The sequence below is a fragment of the Cervus elaphus genome, chromosome 33 (assembly GCF_910594005.1).
Source record: "Cervus elaphus chromosome 33, mCerEla1.1, whole genome shotgun sequence".
Taxonomy (NCBI): Eukaryota; Metazoa; Chordata; class Mammalia; order Artiodactyla; family Cervidae; genus Cervus; species Cervus elaphus.
The window spans coordinates 29,810,321-29,830,582 of NC_057847.1; the positions used below are offsets into that span (position 1 = coordinate 29,810,321).

At 35.8% G+C, this 20,262-nt stretch overlaps 1 protein-coding gene across 3 annotated transcripts; it reads left to right on the forward strand.

Moving 5' to 3' along the window:
- The first annotated feature begins 23 nt into the window (after positions 1–23).
- On the forward strand, positions 24–20,262 carry CFAP210 (cilia and flagella associated protein 210). Of its 3 annotated transcripts, none has more exons than XM_043894209.1 (9): positions 24–185; positions 1,548–1,774; positions 4,717–4,890; positions 4,989–5,182; positions 7,872–8,028; positions 11,750–11,889; positions 13,799–13,991; positions 14,659–14,823; positions 19,805–20,262. In XM_043894209.1, exons 1-9 carry the CDS (start codon positions 137–139, stop codon positions 20,147–20,149), a joined length of 1,644 nt encoding a protein of 547 aa, XP_043750144.1. In that variant the 5' UTR covers positions 24–136; the 3' UTR covers positions 20,150–20,262. The 3 variants fall into 3 exon arrangements, with proteins under 3 accessions (XP_043750144.1, XP_043750146.1, XP_043750145.1); XM_043894210.1 differs by lacking the exon at positions 24–185 and adding an exon at positions 2,798–2,857 and having other exon boundaries at positions 1,644–1,774; XM_043894211.1 differs by lacking the exon at positions 1,548–1,774 and having other exon boundaries at positions 55–185.

Consider the following 20,262-nt stretch of genomic DNA (forward strand, 5'->3'; position numbering starts at 1 on the left):
GGCGACGATTACCGTCACTTCCGGTGGCGTTGCTAAGCAACTGCGTGGTTTGGCGAAAACTCTGCCGCCTGGAGGCCGCGGAGCTTTCGCTTCAAATCGCCTTTCCAAGTGTGAGAACGCCGTGGGCACCTTAGAGATGCTGGTGCGGTTCGGAAGGCGCAGTGGACAGGCGAAGGAAAGCATGGGTGAGCTAAACTGGCCCATCCCGGCACAGGGATTGTTTCTGGTTCCCAAGCATGGGGTGAGAGGCGAGGGTACATTACCTTCTGAAACGGGCTCCACCAAATAAAAACAGCACTGTGGGCATCGTCGGGCTCTGTGTAAATTAGACAGTTTTGACCATGGATGAGTGTGTAGGTGGGAAGTTCACAGAAATAAGGGTAGAGAAGAAGTCAGAAACTTAACAGTTGACTAGCTGGTCTGGGTCTCAAGCTGCGCAGTTGCAGCTCCAAAAGTCTGGTGTTTGCTGAATTCTCGCGCACCTACGCTTTGTTCTTCATTGAGTGACTTGGAATGTATTTTGGAAATATAAGTGATCTTATTAGAGTCTTGGCTCTACTGTGAACCTACTGAGTGCTCTTAGGAAAGTGTCTGAAGGAAAGCCTCATTTTCTTCAAATCTAGAATGAAGGTAATGTCTCACCCTACGGCATATAGTCCGATATATCAGAGTGTACAAATAATGCTATTTAAGGTGCATTAACTCACATGACCTTTTATAAAAATTTGATTTTGTAATAGAAGTAGCTTAGAACATTTAAAGAACTCTTTATTAATTTCAGTGATTTGGGTTTCTTAAGTCTGTAAATTCCCAATTAATGCTCTCATTAATTAGAACCCTGGGAACTTAGACTCTCTTCCTGTCATTGCTTCGGTAGCAGTCGAGTTCCTTGTGTCAAGTGAGAGCCAGCCATTCTCCCACCCAGTGGGCACTCGTGCATATTTATGCTGTGGAAAACTGAAGAAGTACCAGCAGAGGATCATGACATGTAGGAGGTAGTACTTAAGGGGCATGTATTGAAAAAACACAATTGCTCTCACGTATTCACTTTCCTATATATAAAGTACTGCACTGGGAGTTCCCTGGTGGTGCAGTGGTTAGGACTGGATGCTTTCACTGCCTGGACTGGTTGCACTCCCTGGTGGAGGAACTAAGATCCCACAAACTTCAGGGAGCAAAAAGAAAAAAAAAGTGCCGTGCTAAAATATTTACCTGATAGATTGAACTCTGGCAGTTGGTTCAGAAGTTCCCATCTGAGCCTCACTGCTAAATTTTATCTTCATTTGGAAGATGTCGAGACTCCAAGAAGTTAAATAACTTGCCCACGTTTACATAGAAAGCAATTGACTGAGCCAAGGACTCAAATTTATGTCTTCTGATTTTTAACTCTTGCATACTTTCCACTTAATCCCAGCTGTTCTTGAGATAACAAGAATAAAATTATTCTTTGAAACAACTTCCAGATATCATGCCAATATAGAAATGTCTGTGAAAAATCACTTAAACTCTTCTTGGAAGTTTTTAACTCATTTTTAAAAATTTATTAGAAATGAAGAACTGTGAAGAAGATCAAGTTCTCTATCCACCTCTTCTGCCTAGCAAAGTAGATCTCCGCCAGGTCACCATAATTCCACACAATGAGTGGGAAAGGATTCGAGATAGCCTAGACAGTTTGACAAGAGAAGCAGCATGCCTTCGTGCAGAAAGAAAAGCAAAGAAAGAAATGCATTTACGATCCCAAGAAGTGGTAAAACATTGGACTAATACATATGCAGTAAGTATTAACCACCTCGGAGTACACGTGCACTGAAGACTTACTCTTCTTAGTGCTCTTTTATAAATATTTTTAAGATGTAAAATAGCGTTGCAGTGCATTGTAACACATTTTCAACAGCTTTATTTAGGTATAAGTGGCACACAGTAAACTGGATATATTTAAAGTGTACAGTTTAAGATTGGATGTGCCTATTTACCCCTGCAACCATTATTATAATCAAGATAATGAACATATTCATTGCCCCCCAGAAAGTTTTCTTGTACCCCATTTTACTTCCTCTCATTGCTCACCATGCTAACTCCAGTGTCTCCAGGCAACCAGTGATCTGCTGTCTATTATAAGTTTCACTCAGACAATTATTTGGAAATTCTTTCATATTTTGTATCAATTATTAATTCATTTTATTGCTGAGCGGTATTCCATTGTATGGATATAACACAGTTTGTTTTTATGCTCAGTTGTTGATGGATGGACATCAAGCAGATATTGACATTCGAGCTGCAACAGAAAGTAAAGACAGTTTATGAATTTTACTTCTTTTCCAATCTGGGTGTCTTTTATTTCTCTCTTTCTCTTTCTTTTCTTTTTGCCTTATTGTACAGGAATGGATGTTTGATTTTTAAGGTGCTTTTTTTTTTTGCTTGTCTCTGTTGACGTAATCATGAAGTTTTAATTCTTAATTTTGTTATATGGTGAATTGATCAGTATTCAAACATTGAAGCAAGATTGCATTCCTGGGATAAATGTCTGCTGGTCATATGTTATCTTTTTGATGGTTTCAGTTTGTTAAAATGTTAATTTTTGCATATGTGTTCATGCGGGATATTGGTCTTCTTGAAATGATATTGGTTTTCTTGAAATGTCTTTGTCTGGTTTGGATATCAGGATAATGCTGGTTATTGTTATGATGGAGGATTGTGCAGAAACACAGGTCTTGAAACTGAGGAACCAAGGAGCTTCTTGAGGAATCCAGGCAGCTTCTTTTCATCTGCCTCTGTCTGTCATTCCATTTTTTTCTAGAATGATATATGTCTTTGCTGTGCCCTTCTCTGTGCATCTGTAAGATTCTCTACCTAAGAGGTACAGTAACCTTCATTTAATGCTATGAACATGAATGGGAATCTACTTCAAAGTGGGGAGGTGTCCTCTGACTCCTTTTATTATCTCACCTGGGGAGAAATGCTGGGAAAAGATATTCTCATCCCACTATAGCACTTGTCTGGATCATAAGGAACTGAGAGGCAGGATTTTTTCCTGTTTTCTAGTAGAATTTTTAAAACTCTGCAGGCATAATATCTGCTTAGCGAGTTCTGACCTTTCCCTACCCCCCAACTTTGCATATTTCTTTCTGTGTTGCAAGGAACATTATGTGTCTTTGGGAGGGGACACAGAAATCTTGTCTTTCCTTGCTTTAGGAACAGTGTTGATAATTTATGAATTCTCTTTTTTCTAAAAGAGGGAAGAGTTACATCATGACTGATATCATATAAGTAATATAGTATGTGACATTATGAAAAAGGCAAAACCTACAGGGAAAGAAAACAGATCAGTGATTGCCAGGGGGTACAGATAGGGGAAGTTGTTGACTCTAACAGGACATGAGGGAATTTTGGGGGAGGATGGAACTGTTCTATAAGTGACTATGCATTTGTAAAACTGTATGCTAAAAGAGCATCTACAACATATACTGTAAAAAATTTGATTTTAGAAAAGCCCTTGGTCCATAAATAGATGGGGAATATACTCCCTGCTTTTTTTTCCAGAAGTACCACACTACACCTAATACTTTACGCTTTCATGGGTGTTAAAGAAGAAAAAAAAAATGTAGTAAGTATAGTAGAAACATAATAATAAAAACTGCACTATAGGCACAGGGATTGGCAAAATGATCCATCAGCAGAGAGAGCCTAGGAGCAATCCTGTGTTATACGTGGGAACCTGCCATGTGCTAGAAATGTCATTGCAAATTAGATGGAAAAAGATGGAAATTCCATAACAGGTACTGAAATAATTGGCATATGGAAAAGATGAAATTATATCCCTATGGTACAGAATATACAAAAATGAATTTCAGCTGGATTTAAGACCTAAATGTGGAAAAGGGAACATTTAAAAATAAATCCTAGGATAGCTTCAAGGTTTCAGGGTAGGTGAGATTTTCTTAAGATGTAGAAAGTATGACCCATAAAGGAGAAAATGACTTCATCGACATGAGACATTGGCTACCTCCTCAGGGGTGTAGAAGAACATGTGAAATATGCTGTTGTTGATTTTTTAAAGGGTTTCCCTGCTGGCTCAGTGGTAAAGAATCTGCCTGCCAATGCAGGAGACACGGTTTCATCCCTGATCCAGGAGGATCCCACGTACTGTGGAGCAATCAGGCCTGTGCTCCACAACTATTATTGAGCCTGTGCTCTAGGGCCGGGAGCCACAACTACTGAAGCCCGCGCGCCCTAGGGCCCGCGCTCCCAGCAAGGGAAGCCACCACAGTGAGAAGCTCTCACACCACAACCAGAGAGCCACCCCGGCTCACCACAACTAGAGAAAAGCCCTCGCAGCAACGAAGACCCAGCACAGCCAAAAATAAATACATAAATAAAAGGAACACAATTCGTAATATTATTTATTAAATATAGAATGGAATTATGGAAGTAAATGTGAGAAACGAAGGGAAGTGTTTAATCTTAGAGATTCCAGGTGGAAATTAGGACTGGAGGGAGAGGTCCATTATACACTTTTGTAATATTTTGGATTTTGAACCACGTAAATTGTATTACTTACTTAAAAAATTCAATTAAAGATTAGCTCATAAGTATAACCTCATATTTATTAATGGTATGTGCAAATCCAATGCTCAGGGAAAGCTCTAATTATAATGTTAAATTTTGTCAGGTTAAATTACAAAATGAAAACAAACTACTGCTTTTATCTTTTTGTAGGGGATGAAAGAACAGAAACTTGAAGCCAAAAAGAAGCGTGATGAAGAAATAGAAGCAGAAAGACAAATTCTTGATATAGAAGAAGCAATATACAAACAAGGAGAAAGGAAAAAGGCCATTGAACTTGCAAAGCAATACCAATTTTACCAGACAGAACGAGTGAAAAACTTTCATGTACTACTTGGGTTTTCTTACATTTTATATATATTTAACACATCTGTATATAACTAGACTTCATTTTCTTAAAATATTGCAATTTTTTTTTTTTGTAGTCAGGACTACTTCTTAGTAGAGTTATGAAAGAACGGGATGCACAGATTGAATTCCAAAAGAGTAAAATAAAATCAGATAAAAAATGGGAGGAACAAGTGAAACTCAATGTTGAAAAAGCTTTTAAAGAAGAACGAGAAAAAGCAGAAAAACAACGCAGAGATAGAGTAGCTCTTGCTAAAGATCATTTAAAACAGTATGTATATATAAATTACCTTTTTTTGTACGTTTTTCTTTTTCTCATAATGGATATAGCTTTTTTTTTCTGATTATATATATAAAAGTAACATATGCTAATATACCTAGTAAGTAGGAAAAAAATACAAAGAAAGAAGTTAAGAATCACTATTACTCCTTTTGGTGGCTCAGTCACTAAGTCGGGTCTGACTCTGCGACCCCATTGACTTTAGCCTTCCAGGCTCCTCTCTCCACGGCGTTTTCCAGGCAAGAATACTGGAGTCGGTTGCTATTTCCTACTCTAGGGGATCTTCCCGACCCAGGGATCAAACCTGTCTCTCTTGCATTGGCAGGCAGTTCTTTACCACTGGCACCACCTGGGAAGCCCCTGGTATGTCATGAAATCTTGCCATGTTGGTAAATGGAAATCAAAGCTGATTTTTTTTAAAGTAGCTATTATTAAAAAATAAAAGTAGCTTTTACTGTACATATGGAGAGGAGTATATTTGGGTGTTATTTTACTTACTTTTCTAAATAACTGATGCATGCACATAGGAAGAGGCACAAAGGGGATTTAGTGAAAAGTCTTTTCCTTGTCCACCAGCCACCTTGTGTGAGACCATTTCCTTTATACTATAGTTTAAATGTATTAATATATACATTGTATTAATGTACCCCCCCCAAAATAAACAATACTGTTTGCGGACATTTTTACCATTTTTAAAGAAAAAATACGATTTTTATACTTAAGCATTACATCATTAATTCATTCATCATTAATTATTTTTAAATATCATTAAATAAAATAGGATATAAATTAAAAATCACCAGAAATGCTTGATCCAGATTAAGCACTATTAACATATGAGTGTATATTCATCTGCTCTTCAAAATTTTCTTTTAAATTTCACAAACTGTAAATGAATGATATGCCTATTGTTTCAAATTCAAGCAATATAAAAAAATTTGGAGGAAAATTTAGAATTTCTTCTTTATTTCCACTCTATTCAATGTCTTTAATTTTCATTTTGCTCTTCGAAAATAGCCATTATTAGGCTCCCTTGGTGCCTCAGTGGTAAAGAATCCACCTGCCAGAGCAGGAGACACAGGTTTGATCCCTGATCCAGGCAGATCCCACAGGCAGCGGAGATAGAGAGCCTGGGTGCTGGAGGGCTGAGGACCCAGCACTGAGCCCTTGCACTGCAGCTCCTGAAGGCTGAGTGCCCTAGAGAATGTGCTCCGCAACAAGAGAAGTCCACACACTGCAACTCGGGAGTAGCCCCTACTCCCTGCAACTAGAGAAAAGCCCATGCAGCAACCAAGACCCAAAACAGCCAAAAATAAATAAATAAAAAATTTAAAAGTATCCATTATTAAGAGTTTTATAGCTGTCACCTTGGAATGTTTTATTGCAGTTACTAATATTTATGTTCAGGACAGTCTCTGTCCATGGGATTTTCCAGGCAAGAATACCGGAGTGGGTTGTCATTTCCTCCTCCAGGGGATCTTCCCGACATAGGGATTGATCCCACACCTCTTATGTCTCCTGCATTAGCAGGCAGATTCTTCACCACTGAGCTACCTGGGATGTGGAAGTATATGTTAATCATTGATTAATTGATTAAAAGCTGATAATGAGTGTATTTATATATATTAGATGTTAATTTATTAGACATAGTGCAGATTTTTGTCATCAGTATTTGGAAAATATGGCCTATTTTATTGTTTGTCTTCTATCAGTATGAGAGTCTGCCTGTGACTCTCAGTGGGCATGATGAGGACAGGGCAAATGGACTCTGTGACACCAAAATCCCCCCAAAGAGGATTTTTGGTCGACAACCTTAAAAAAATTATTGTAAGGACACTTAAAAAGTATAGATGAGGTTGATTACATCAAGGAAGTCCCAAATGTAAGCTTCTTGAGGGCAGGAACATGTGTTGCTTGCCTGGGCGGGATGCGTGGATGTACAGACACAGACACCTCAGGCTGGAGCTGTCTTGCCAGTATGCTGAGGATCGACTACCAAATGTGGGCAGGCAGACTCTGTGATAAACCACTGATGGTACATGCTGCTGCCTGTGATGGTAGTGGGGCTGAGGGTGTGGGTTGTACAGAGCTGGTGCTAAATCCGGATCGGAGCTCTGCAGCGAGGAGGCTGCTCACACGTAAGCCCTGTGAGAGAACCAGCACTTGATGACTCATCAGTCAGAAGGCATCAATAGTTAGTGTTAGCTAGGGAGGGATAACAACCAACGTGGCCTGCAGGGTAAGGAAGTTGTTGCCTTCTATCAAACCGTTTTGTGAGGGGCCAGGTCCATAGCTTAGGTAGTGTCTTGTAGTGCTGAAATCGAAAAGCAGAAGGGATTAGGGACTTTTCTGTAAAACTGTCACCATTTCAGCATACTGTCTGTTGTTCAGTTAACTGGTTATTTCTAAAGGAAAGAAACATTTGAATCTGGTGTAGGACTTAATTTTGGTGAGTAATGAAACAAATTTGAAGGAAGAAAAATAATTGGCAATCCTGGGATAACCAAGTTTGGATTTGGTTTTATCACTGCTCTTTACCTATCTGTTCTTGTCCCCAAAGAAATCCAGAAGTTTTCCTTTACAGCTTCAAATCATCCCAGTAAGAATCGAATTCATTTCTTTAAAATATATTCTATTTTTCTGCTTCACTCTCAACTTTAGTTTTTTTTTTTTTCTTTAGAATAAAAGAACATGAAGAGGAAGAAGAAAGAAGGAGAAAAGAGGAAGAAAAGGATGCTGAGGAAATAAAGCGACAGAACTCATTATATGAAATAGAAATGAAAAAAAAACAAGGAAAGAAAAAAGAAGAGATCAATGAAAGCAGGAGACTATTTTTTGTAAGTAGATAATACTCAGAAATGTATCTCTTCAAGAATTGTACAAAGTCCAATGCCTAATTTTCAATATATTTTTTTATAAACAATAGTGGAGTAGAAAACAAGTTTACTATTAAGTTGGGTTTCTTTCCATTTTTAGTATATGTGCTGCCGAAGCAAGCACCTAAGTTGGGTTTCTAAGTATACTTTGAGGGGAACTATATTTGCTATAGTTCTACATGTATGTGCTGTTACTCATGAACAAGGATTAAGAGAATGAGACTTTTTGTCAAATGAATTTTCTTATCCTTAAAATGAGAGCTGTTACAAGCAATGAATGGGGTGATACATGTTCAGTATCTGCTGCACTATTAATTTGTGCTCAGTAAATGGCAATATTTGTTTTTATGGTTGTTGTAATTTATTTTGTAATTTTTAGCATCCTTTTCTTTATAAAGTTATTTTTTATTCTTAAGTAACATATTCATTGTTGTTGTTTAGTCACTAAGTTGTGTCTGACTTTCACGAAGTTACATATATACAGATTTAAAACATCAAACATCACAAAATGCTTAAGAGTAGTAGTCCTTGCCCCACTCCTTCTGCTTCTTGGAAAATTATATTCTAAATAATCTATATTAAGCTTTAAAGATATGTATCTTGATTTATCAGTTTTAAATGTTTTCTGTCTCTCTGCCCTAAAGAGGATTTAGCTCTTTTCCAATATTACCCTCTTCCCATTCTCCTCTTCTCCCTAAATAATCAGGGCATAATTTTAGTTTAATCATTGAGATGATTAAATGACTATTGTCCATCAAAGAGTTAAAATACTATGACTATATTTTCTGCTTCCATAAATATTTTTCTGTGATTAAAATAATTCATTGTTTTCATTTGCTTTAAAGTTGTACACCTCAATTTTTTCCATGTGTTCCATGTTCTGTCGAATGGATGATACTAGTTTTCAAGTGTTCAACTAAGTAATATTAAATTATCTATGTTATTGGTTTTTTTGGTGCTCCCACATCCAGAGTCCTCCGTCCTCTGCCTTCTGGACTGGTTGCTCTCTCGGCCTGCTGCTCAGCTGCCATTCTGGGCCTTCCCTGTGCCGGTTTCCTGGGTCACAGCTCCTATTGCCTCACTCTTAAGCCTTCCTCTTTCTTGGTTTATGCCTTCGTCTTGCTGAGATACATCTTTGAGTAGCTTCTGAAGAAAGGATATAGAGGAGGTGAAATTTTTGAATTCTTATCTGGAAAGGTTATCATCTAATGTAATGCTAGCTTTATAGTTTGGATGTAGAGTTCTGGGTTCAGAATTCAGAGTTTTATATTATAGTTTCTTAATTGTCTAGCTTTCAGTGTTGCTATTGAGAAGTTTTATTCCATTTATGGTCTCATCTTATGTATGTAATCTACTGTGTTTGCTTTTTTCTTTCCTTCTGTTTTTCTGAACGCTCTCAGAGTCTTTATCTGTGTAGCTGTAAGATTTCACAGAGACATACCTTCTTTAGGTCTTTTTCATTTTGCTAAGCACTCAGTTGATGCTTTAACCCATAAATGTGTCAAGTTTTCTTATTTCTTCTATAATTTATCCCTTTCTGTTTTGTTTTCTCTGTTCTAGAACCCTTCTGGACTTTCTGAAGTGATGCTCTAATTAAAAAAAAATAGTTTCTCATATTATTAGTTAGAGTACAAGCATATAACAGAAAACTCCAAATGAAAAATGTAAAAAATTACAAAATAAATTGCAACAGTACCTTAAAAATTAAAGCTTTCTCTGAAGAGCAGAGCTAATCATTCCAAGGCTGATATGATTCCTCCAGAATCAACAGGGAATGAGACAGCTTTTCTTTTTTTGCCTTCCTCTTCTCAGAACAGAGGTGGCTTCTGTTCTCAGGATTGCCTCATGGCCTTGAATAACTGCTGGAGCTCCCACCCTCTTGACCAGACTCCAGGCAGCAAGAAGAAGAGAGGATAAAGGACAGAAAAGAGTGTTTTAACTATCTGTTCTCCTTTTAAGGAACTTTTTCAGAACTCCCACTTAACAATTTCCATTAAATCTCATTGGTTATAATTTAGTGACACCTCGCTGAAAAGAAAGCTTGGAAATATAGTCTTCTAGCTGAGAATATTGCCTCTCTGAACAAAATCTGGGTTCAGCTACTTATGCAGAAGGGAAGAAAGACTCTTCAGTAGGCAGTTAATTATTCCTGCCATGTTGGGGTTTTTTTTTACTTTTGAGAGTTATCCTCAACTTTGTCTTCTAAATCTTCTATTGAATTTTTAATTTTAGTGATCAAAGTTTTAATTTCTAAGAGTCATACTAGTAATATCATTATTCCTTTTGCATGAAATCTTATTCTTGGTTCATGAATATAATATTTTTATCTCTCCAAGTCACTTTGGAATAGGACAGACCTATTTTTTTTTTAATGTTAACTTGGCCACTTACTAGCTATGTGACCTTGAGCTGAGGCTTTTGGGTTTTAAAAAATCAGAATTAACTTTGTGTTAATTCTAACTCTTTTCTTATTATAAAAATCCTTATGAATATTACAATAACTTAGAAAAAACAATAAAATAAAGCTTTTAAGAAATAATTCAAAACAATCACTTTTAAGAGTTTGATATTTTCATTACCTTTTTATGTCAAATAATCTATCTCCTAACCATATTACAGGCTTTTAAAAGTAATATCCTATAAAATAGAAGAGTACTTAAGCAAAGTAGGTACATAGTAATCTTGAGTTATAAATCTGTTGGAATAATAAATAATTGCACCTAAAAATATAATAATTGCACCTAGTAACTTTTACCTTGAATTCATTTCTACTCTTGGTAACAGAAGCACTGATCTATCTATATACCCGGGCTGTTGTGTTCAAAGGCACCTATTGTTGTGATGACTAACTGAGGTCAGGCAGTAGAATATATGCTGATATGAACAGATTTTTATTTTTTGTTTAAAAAATGACCTACTTTTAAAATTTTTGTTAGAATATACATCTGGATAATTTTTTGTATATGTGCAAAAAGAAAGCCTAGACAAGAAATTAGTTTCAGAGTAATTGAGTCTGGTGGGTGGAATTAGGCATAGGAAGATAGTGGATGTGGTAGGAAAAATTTTACACTATGTGTTTTTAAAATATTTTAAATTTGTATAGCATATGACTATATTAACTATTCAAATATTAAGTGAGATTATACATATTTACTGTATTTTTGATTATATTAATAGTATTGTTTTAAATTACATAGTTGTAAAGAAATGAGATATTTGAAAAGAAATACAGAAAATTAAGAAGATGTAAAAGTCACCTATAATCCCATACTCTAGAGACAACTACTGTTAACATTTGATACATTTCTTCCAGTTATATATTCAATATAAACTTATATGTGCTTGAAAAACTAAAATACACTGTGGTAATGCTTTATATTCTGCTTTTTCCTCCTACCTACTGATTGTTATTTATATCCTCCAATGTCCTTGAGAGCATAGTTTAACTGTTTCTCCATCATTGAATATTTAGAAGTTGTTTTTAATTTTTCAATATTATAAATAACTCTGAGATGAATTACATGGTACATGAAGTTTAATGCCCAGCTATGATTATCTCCTTGAGATAAATTTCCAAGAGAGAAATAATTATATTAGAAACTGTGTCCATTTGACAGGTTCCTGTTAGATATCTATATGTTGAAACTTTTGTGATAGGATAACACAATTTTTCCCCGCCAAGGAACATTTGAATGATAAACATGTCATCAAAGCTGTAGAACGGCAGCAGCAAGAGGAAGAAGATGAAAAGATTAGAAAATTTATCAAAGCAAAAAAGCGTCTTACACAAATGGGGAAAGAGAAAGAAGCTGAAACACACAGGTCAGTGTCTATAAAATAATTTTTGTGCTTAATAAAGTACTATCTGAAATTATTTTATTTTAAATCAGAAGTTGTGATATGAGAGTGCAGTCTTTAGGAATAAAGATCTTATTATTTTATGTATATCAGGGCATTTAGTCACTTGGTGATTTCAGCTTGGAGCATGTGAATTGGGGTTCCGTTGGAATATTGATGTCATCTATGTGATAGATGACTGGAAATACTGAAAATCTCTGATTTAAGAGATGGGTATGAGAGCTGTCTAAAAGCCAGAGATGGCTTTATGAGCCATTGATAGACAAGTGGCAGCTGGAACTGTGGGTACAGGTGAGCTCACCTAGGGGGAGCAGATAAGAAATGAAGGTGACATAGTCCCTATGGAAATCCATAGTTAAAGGTCAAATGGAGAACAAAGATAATATGAAGACCAAGGAATAGTTTCCAGAGAATGGAGGAAAAGCAAAGAAACTGCAAAGGGTGGTGCGGGTTGGGGTGGTGAGAATTTAGTAAGGAGAGAGCAGTCATTAGTGTTAGATGACCAGAGGGAGAGAGTTTTAAAATAAAGCAGTCCTCAGATGTAGAGGTCGTTGCTTACCTTAGTGAGCAATTTGGGATGAAATGAATGAAGATACAGTACATCGTGTTTCTGTCTATATTATGCTTTTCACTTGTGCAAAACCCTCTGGTGACTTCACACCACACTTAGAGTGTTGATTATCGCCCATAAGGCTCTGTACCCATCCTAATTCCCAGTGACCCTAACTCCCTCTCTCAAACCTCATCTCTTACTGTTCTCTTTCTTTCCCTCTTGATCACTTACACTGAACTTCTCCTGTACCCTATTTGGGAAATTCTCACCTCCCTTGACTCTTTCAGATCATTACTCAAATACTGCCTTCTCATTCAGGACATCCCTGTGTTATTTAAAATTATAACCCCACACCCCACATTGCTTATCACTTTAACTGCTTTATTTTTTTCATTGGTGATACAGTACTATTTTAATTATTTAGTTTGCTGTGTCTCTACCCCAGCTATTGTGAAAGCTCCACAAAGGCAGAGATTTTTAATGTTTTTGTTTACTTCTATGTCCCAATAACTTCAATAGTCCCTGGCACAAAGTAGATAATCAATAAAAGTGTTTAAAATATTGTTTTTGAAAGCCTAGATGAAATGTGACTTTTCCCATGAAGTCTTCCTTTTTTCATTTGCCCATATCACGTTCTAGGTTTATTGTGGCATTTATCACCTTTTGCCTGCATAGTTATTTACATAGTTGCCTTTTCTCCACTTTATTGTTTATTAATTAATTCCTGGCTGTTCCGGGTCTTTGGTGCTGTGTGGGCTTTTGCCTCGTAGGAGTGAGCAGAGGCTGCTCCCTAGGCATAGTGGGTGGGCTCACTGCAGTGGCTTCTCTTGTTGTGGAGCGGAGGCTCCCGGGCATGTGGACCTCAGGAGTTGTGGACTGGGCTTAGTTGCTCCATGGCATGTGGGATTTTCCCAGACAAGGGATCAAACCTGTGTCTCCTGCATTGGCAGGCAGATTCTTTACCACTGAGACAGCAGGGAAGCCCTTTTCCCACTTGAGATGGTCACTTCCTTGGGGCAAGCATTGTGTCCTTTCTCTTCATTTCTCCAGTGTGGCTTCACAGATTCACTCAGTGATCAGTGAATATGTCACAGCTACAGTTGAAAGTTTTTGCCCAATTTCCTAAACCAAAATGCCCCCATTCCTTTAACAGATAGGTAGTTATTGTTGATGAGGTGCCAGGCACTATGCTCGGCCCTGAACTAGAGAGAGGACTTACCCTGTACAAAAGGAAAGTTATTTATCTTCATTTAAAGTATGTTGGCTCCATAATAAAACCATTCTTGAAGACTTGACTAGTAAATGGTTATTTTGTTATAGGCTAATGGAGGAACGGAGAGAAAGAATAAATAACTTCCTGAGTAAACTAATGAAAGAGAAATTTGACAATGAAGATTTGATTATTGCTAGAGATATTGCAGAAGCTGAGGCTGAGTGGGAAAAAAGAGAAAGAGAAAAGTATGAAAAAAACAAAGCAGAATTAAAAGCAATCGCAGAACATAGAGCTCTTGTGGTAAGCAATTCACTGATCACAAGTAAAAATCAAACAAAATTGAGCCCTTTGCTGTAGTTTCTAACTTACTCTCTCTGCTTCTCTGACAAAAAACTAAGAGATTTGAAAAACAATGTATAAAATTATCTTCCAATATTCTGGAAATCAGACCATGTTTACTCTCTACAGAAGATGACATGGTAATTACAAATAAGATCTTTATAGATGCAAAGTAATAGTCTCTTCTGTTTCAGAACCATCTGAAATGTAAAAAAGTTATTACCTTTCATTTGAATGTTTTTAAGATAAACCAAGTAAAAATTACCCCATTGTGTTTCTGTATATCTTGATACTTCAGAATTTATCCCTTACATGACTGACTTTCATAAGATTTAAATTAGATAGTTTTTAAGCATTGTAGCAATTATATAATGCTATATATGTTTCCCTATTTTTGAGATGGTCTTGCTTTTCTGTTCCTATATATTTTTAAACCAGTATCATTCTACTTATGTTTTCATTGTTTCTTGATGTTACTAGAACAAAAAGTAAACTGGCCATGTGGGAGTCACCCCAATTTTTGGCCCTTTCATTGTGCCAGGCTGACTTTCACTTGGAACTTTCTAACTTCAAAGCTGTTGGTTGCTAAAAATGGTTTTAATTTTTTCTTTTGCCTGCTATCATCTAGATGAAGAATAAAGAGGAAGAGGAAAGACAAAGGAAAATAGAGGCTACAGAACAATTGCTAGCTATCCTAAAAGCAGACCAAATTTTTTGGGAGCATGAAAAGGAGAAAAAGCGGAAAGCTGATCAAGAACGTCGAGAAGTTCAAGATGCCCATATTCAGCAAATGGTAATTATTCCTAAATGTTTATACTTATAAATAAATATGTAATATAGATTTCATGAGTTTTGTTTCCCAAAACAGTTTTATCAAGTAAGATTAGACAGTTGCTATGGTTATGATACAATAAAATGTACTACAAATGTGAAGAGTTACTTTTTATCAATATTGAGGTTTCTGTACTAGGTTTATGTCTTTTGTACAGATATTTTTCTTTCTTTAGTTTCAATTGTGTTTTAGTAAATGTGAAAGAAAATACAAATGCATATGGCAGGCCATGATGCTTTTTACTTTTTCCCCTCTTTATAACTATTATCCAGAGAATATGTTGATTGGGATCTCATAGGTTTCATATTTGAGGTGAGTGGGGGTCCCAGAGATTTTAGAACATGTATGCAGGACTGGGCATGTAATCATGTTTCTGAAAACTGTTTTCCAGAATAGCTCTACCATTTTCCATTCCTTCCAGCAATGTATGCAAAGACAAGTTGCTCCACATCCTTGCTAACACTTGTTATTGCCATCTTTTAATTTTTAACAATTCTAGTATAGTGTTATCTCATGGTGTTGTTTTGCATTTCCTAACAACTAAAGATATTGAACATCTTTTCATGTTCTTTTTAGTTGTTTTGTGCCTTATTTTGTGTTTACTTAAATCTTTTGCCAGTTATTTAGTTGGGTTGTTAATGTGGTGAAGTATACTGTACTATTTTTAATCATACAGTCCAAGGGCATTAAGCACATTTATACTGAGGTGCAGTTGTCAACACTGTCCATCACCCTAACTTTTTCATCATCCTACTCTGAAGCTCTGTACACTTTAAAGAGTAACTGTCTGTTCTACCTTCCTCCCAGTTCCTAGTAACCACTGTTCAACTTTTTGTCTCTGTGAATTTGCTATTCTAAGCACCTCACATTAGTGGAATCATACAGTATTTGTCCTTTTTTTTAATTTCACTGAACATAGTATCTTCAAGTTTCATTCATATTGCAGCATGTGTCAGTTTCATTCCTTCTTAATGATGAATAATATTCCACTGTACATATATACCAGATTTTGTTTATCCACACATCCATCAATGGATGTTTGGGTGGTTCCCATATTTTGGCTATTGCAAATAATGATTCTGTGCACACTGCTATATTGATAGATACCTGTTTGAGTTCCTGTTTTCCGTTCTTTAGCTTATATACCCACAAGTGGAATTGCTAGATCATGTAGTAATTCTATGTAGTTGTTTTTCAGAAGCACGATACTGTTTTCTACAGCAGCTGCAGCATTTAATGGAGCCACCAGCAATGTTCAAGAGTTCTACTTTCTCCAAATTCTCAACACTTGTTTTCTGTATTTGTTGTTGCTTATCATAATAGATTTGAAGTGATATCATGGTTTTCACATGCATTTCCCTCATGATTAGTGATATTGAGCATCTTTTCATATACTTATTGGCCATTTCCATTCAGTCTCAAGATTTCCTTTAGCATGTTTTACAGCACAGGTACACTAGTAATAAATTAATGTTTTTCTGGAGGTCTTTATCTTGCCTTCATTTTATTGGATATGAAATTAATTGGATGTCATTATTTTTTTCAGTCTTTTGACTGTTCCAGTGCCTTCTGGCCTTCACCATTGATGACTGGAAATCTGTTAATAATATTGTTTGTCCCCTGTATGTGTCAATTTTCTCTTGCTGATTACAAGCTTTTTTATTGTGGCTTCCTGCAGATTGACTGTGATGTTTTTCTTGAGTTTTTCCTATTTGAGATTTGTGGTGGGTCTTGGATGTGCTAGTTAATATCACCAAATGTGGGGAGGTTTTTTTTTTTTTTTTTTACTATTTCAAGTATTTTTCCTGCCTCTTTATCCTTTTTTTTTTTCTTCAGGGACCCAGTTTGCACATGCATAGAGACATCTGATATTGTACCAGAAATCTCTGACATTCTGTTCATTTTAGTCAATATTTTTCTCTTTTTCTTCAGATGGGATAGTTTCTATTGACCTACCTTCAAATTCACTGATTCTGATGCTGAGCTCACCTAGTGAATTTTTCATTTCAGTTATTGAACTTTCAACTCTGTTTTTTTTTTTTTTTATGTATAGTTTCTAATTCTGATTCCCAATTCACTTGTTCTGAGCATATTTCTTTTAATTTACTGGGTATTTTCATAACTGCTTTGAAATCTAATTGCCAAAGTCAATAAGTAGTCTCATTAAGTTGTAACTTTTGTAACTATTAGTTATAATTGTTTCTGTTGAACTTTCTTTCCTGAAAATATTTTTCTACTACTTTGCAGTCATTTTTGGTTGAAAATCCAACACTTTATATAGAAAATGTTGCAGATTGTTTTGTTCTGAGGCTTGTTGCTTTTTTAGTAGACAGTTCCTTTCCCTGGATGCAAGCTATGAAATCTGCCTTCACCACAGTACCTCTGATGTCTTTGCTCACTTTTATGTTTTAAACCCTGGATCCCTAGGGTTCTTTCCTCACTGTACTGGTTTTGTTTGACAGTCATCCAGTAATATGGGTAGTTTATGTTCAGACACCATTAGCCAGTAATGCTTTTACTCCTGTGCCTCCTGTGTGGATGTATTTTTATCAGTCAGGGATGTGTGTAGATTTATCATTACAGCTTTTCTCTCATTCCAGAATCTCCTCAAATTTCTAGCTGTTTTGTCACTTGACCCAAATAGAATCTGCCATCATTGTCCAGTAATCTGCATGTTTTCGCCACCTGAGCTGAAGTGATAGCAATGCCCTCCGGACAAGAATGTTATGAACTTGTACTTCTTACCTTGATTTAGCAGTTTTTCATGAAAAAACACTTCGCAAGCAGTTGCCTGTACATAGTCATTTACCAGTGCTCTGAAATGGTTGACTTTAAGAATCAACTTTTCTGCAGTTTTGCCCAACCTCGTGTGGCCATTATCAGAAGTAGGATCTGCCATCTTATTTTGAAGCAAATACCAAATATCATTATAATTTTATCAATGTATATTTCACTATCTATCTATAAAACCCAGGGACTCTTTATAAATTAACATAATCACAATTCTGTTATCACATCTAAGACATTCGAAAAATATGTAACATTTAACATTTAGTGTTGTTTCAATTTCCCCCCGATTGTCTCATGAATTATTTTTTAAAGTTTTTTGAGGATGAAACAGGGTCCATACATTCTATCTGGTTGATTGTTATATCTTTCAAGTTTCTTGTAACCTGTAACTCTTCCTTCATCCCCATCCTTCTTGTTCTTTCTCCTTGTCTTCATTATCTTGCCATTTGTTTGTTGAAGGAACTGGGTTTCTTGTCTTTTAGAGTTACTATAGTCTGGATTTTGTGGGTATCCATGCAGGGTAGTATAGTTCCTTACATTTCATGCAAAATTCAAGAGTAAGTCAGATTCAGGCTCAATTTTTTGCTGAAAATCCCTCATAACTGGTGTATTTCCACTAGGAGGCATGTGATGACTATTGTCTCACTTTCTGTGACACAAGCAAACTTTGGTGATTGTTACCTAGATTTAATTCATAGGTGGAAAAATGTATTTTCTCCTTCCTTCTCATTGATTGCTTAAGTGTTCAAATAAATTTTCATGATCAGCAACTGGTTTCCCTTAAATACAATTTTAAAAGACAGGATAAATATTTGATTTTCACTTTTTTGAGTTTCCAATTAGCTAACATCTCCTAAGGTATTTGTTACTTTACCCACCATGTGATCATTTTTAGGATTTTAAACTGATCAATATTTTACAAATCTGTATTTGATGTATATAAAGTTTGAGGTACCAGTCATATGATCCATTTTGGTTATCCTTTCCTTCCACTCTCCTTTCTGTACTTAAAAAACGTTTATCCCTGTTCCCTCAATGTTTCTACAAAACTGCTACCAAATCAGTTTATCCCAATTGCTCCTTGTCAAGATCCCAAATTTCAGCATCTTACCATTGATGAGACAGTTTTTAGCCTTTTCTATTTTTCCTAATGTTATTTAATGTCATTTTCTATTTTTTTAAACTCCTGGTGTCTGTTCCTATTCAACAAATAGCATAAAAGTCCTAGTGTTGAAATATAGCATTCTAATAAAAATTTGGTATTTTGTATTGAATTCAAAATAGTTGTTCTATTTCATCACAAATTTCAGTTTATGATTTTAAGCTACTATTTTATGCTGCAGTGTTTGGTTATTGATTTTGAAAAATTTATTTGCATGAGTATATAATACATTCACAAGTGAATTTTTTATAAACTCATTTCTTAAAATGCACCAGATACAATGAAAAGCTGTCAACCAAAACACAGAAATCTTTAAAAAGCCATTAGTCATTTCATATGATATAAACAGAACGTGTTTGTAAATTATAAAAAGAAAAAAAATGAAATGTTAGTAAACTAGTTGATAGATTGCTTATTCTACCTAGCTCCTTCCTGATCAACCTACACTAATAAATGTCACTTGTTCCAACTTCATATTCTTAGGAAACAGAGAATGTAACTAGTTTAACTTAATTCAGATATTCATTGAAGACTTAATCTTATGTGGCTGGGTCACATCGTATATGTGGCTGGTTTGGGATAGCAGGTTTGAATGCATCCTTTCAAAATAGTGGATGGACTGGGACAGTGATTGGTATGTCTTCTATACTTGTCAAAGAACACACCTTATAACTGGTAGAAACAGGATTTTAAACTTGGTTATTTTAATCTTAATTTCATGCTATATTGTTTGAAGATGTACAATCACATATTAAGGTAAGCTTTACTGAGCCACTGCTTTGAACATATTGTGAGAAGCATGGGGGAATTTCTGAAATAAATTATATAGTTAAGTCAGGACTTGTCAAATGTTAATGAATTTAAAAGCTCTACCTAAAAAGAAAAAAAAAAAAAAGCTCTATCTACAACTTCATATGCTATGTGTGTTTAGAAAATTGGTCAATTTTCTAAACGTATCAATATGTAATTATATTTTCTTTCCCCAAACAGGCCAAACATAAGTTTAATGCACTGCAAGAAAAACAAGCAGAATCAGAGTACTGCAGACTTACTGAAGCTCTGGTGGCTGAAAAGGAGAAGGAATTTCAGGATTATGCCAGAGAAGTAATTGAATCTGAGTCTGAATCGACAAACAAATATATTTATCCTCTTGTAAAAGCTGTGCAGGAAGGACCCGGAGGTGGCCGTGGACCAGTTCTCGTGGACAGAGGTGGATTAAGACCCAGCTATCAGGCAAAGGATACCACTGGAGTCCAGCTCCCTTTTTATAACTCTCAGGGATCGAAATATAATAATTTTCAAAAGTCTAAGAGAAGGCTAGGTTTTACATGGTAGAAAAAAATTTTATTTTTAAGATTAAGAAGACTAATTTGTAGCTAATCTGAGCTACACATTCAAGTGAATTATATGCTTATAATTTGTAATAAAGCTGCTTTTCTTCGAAGTAC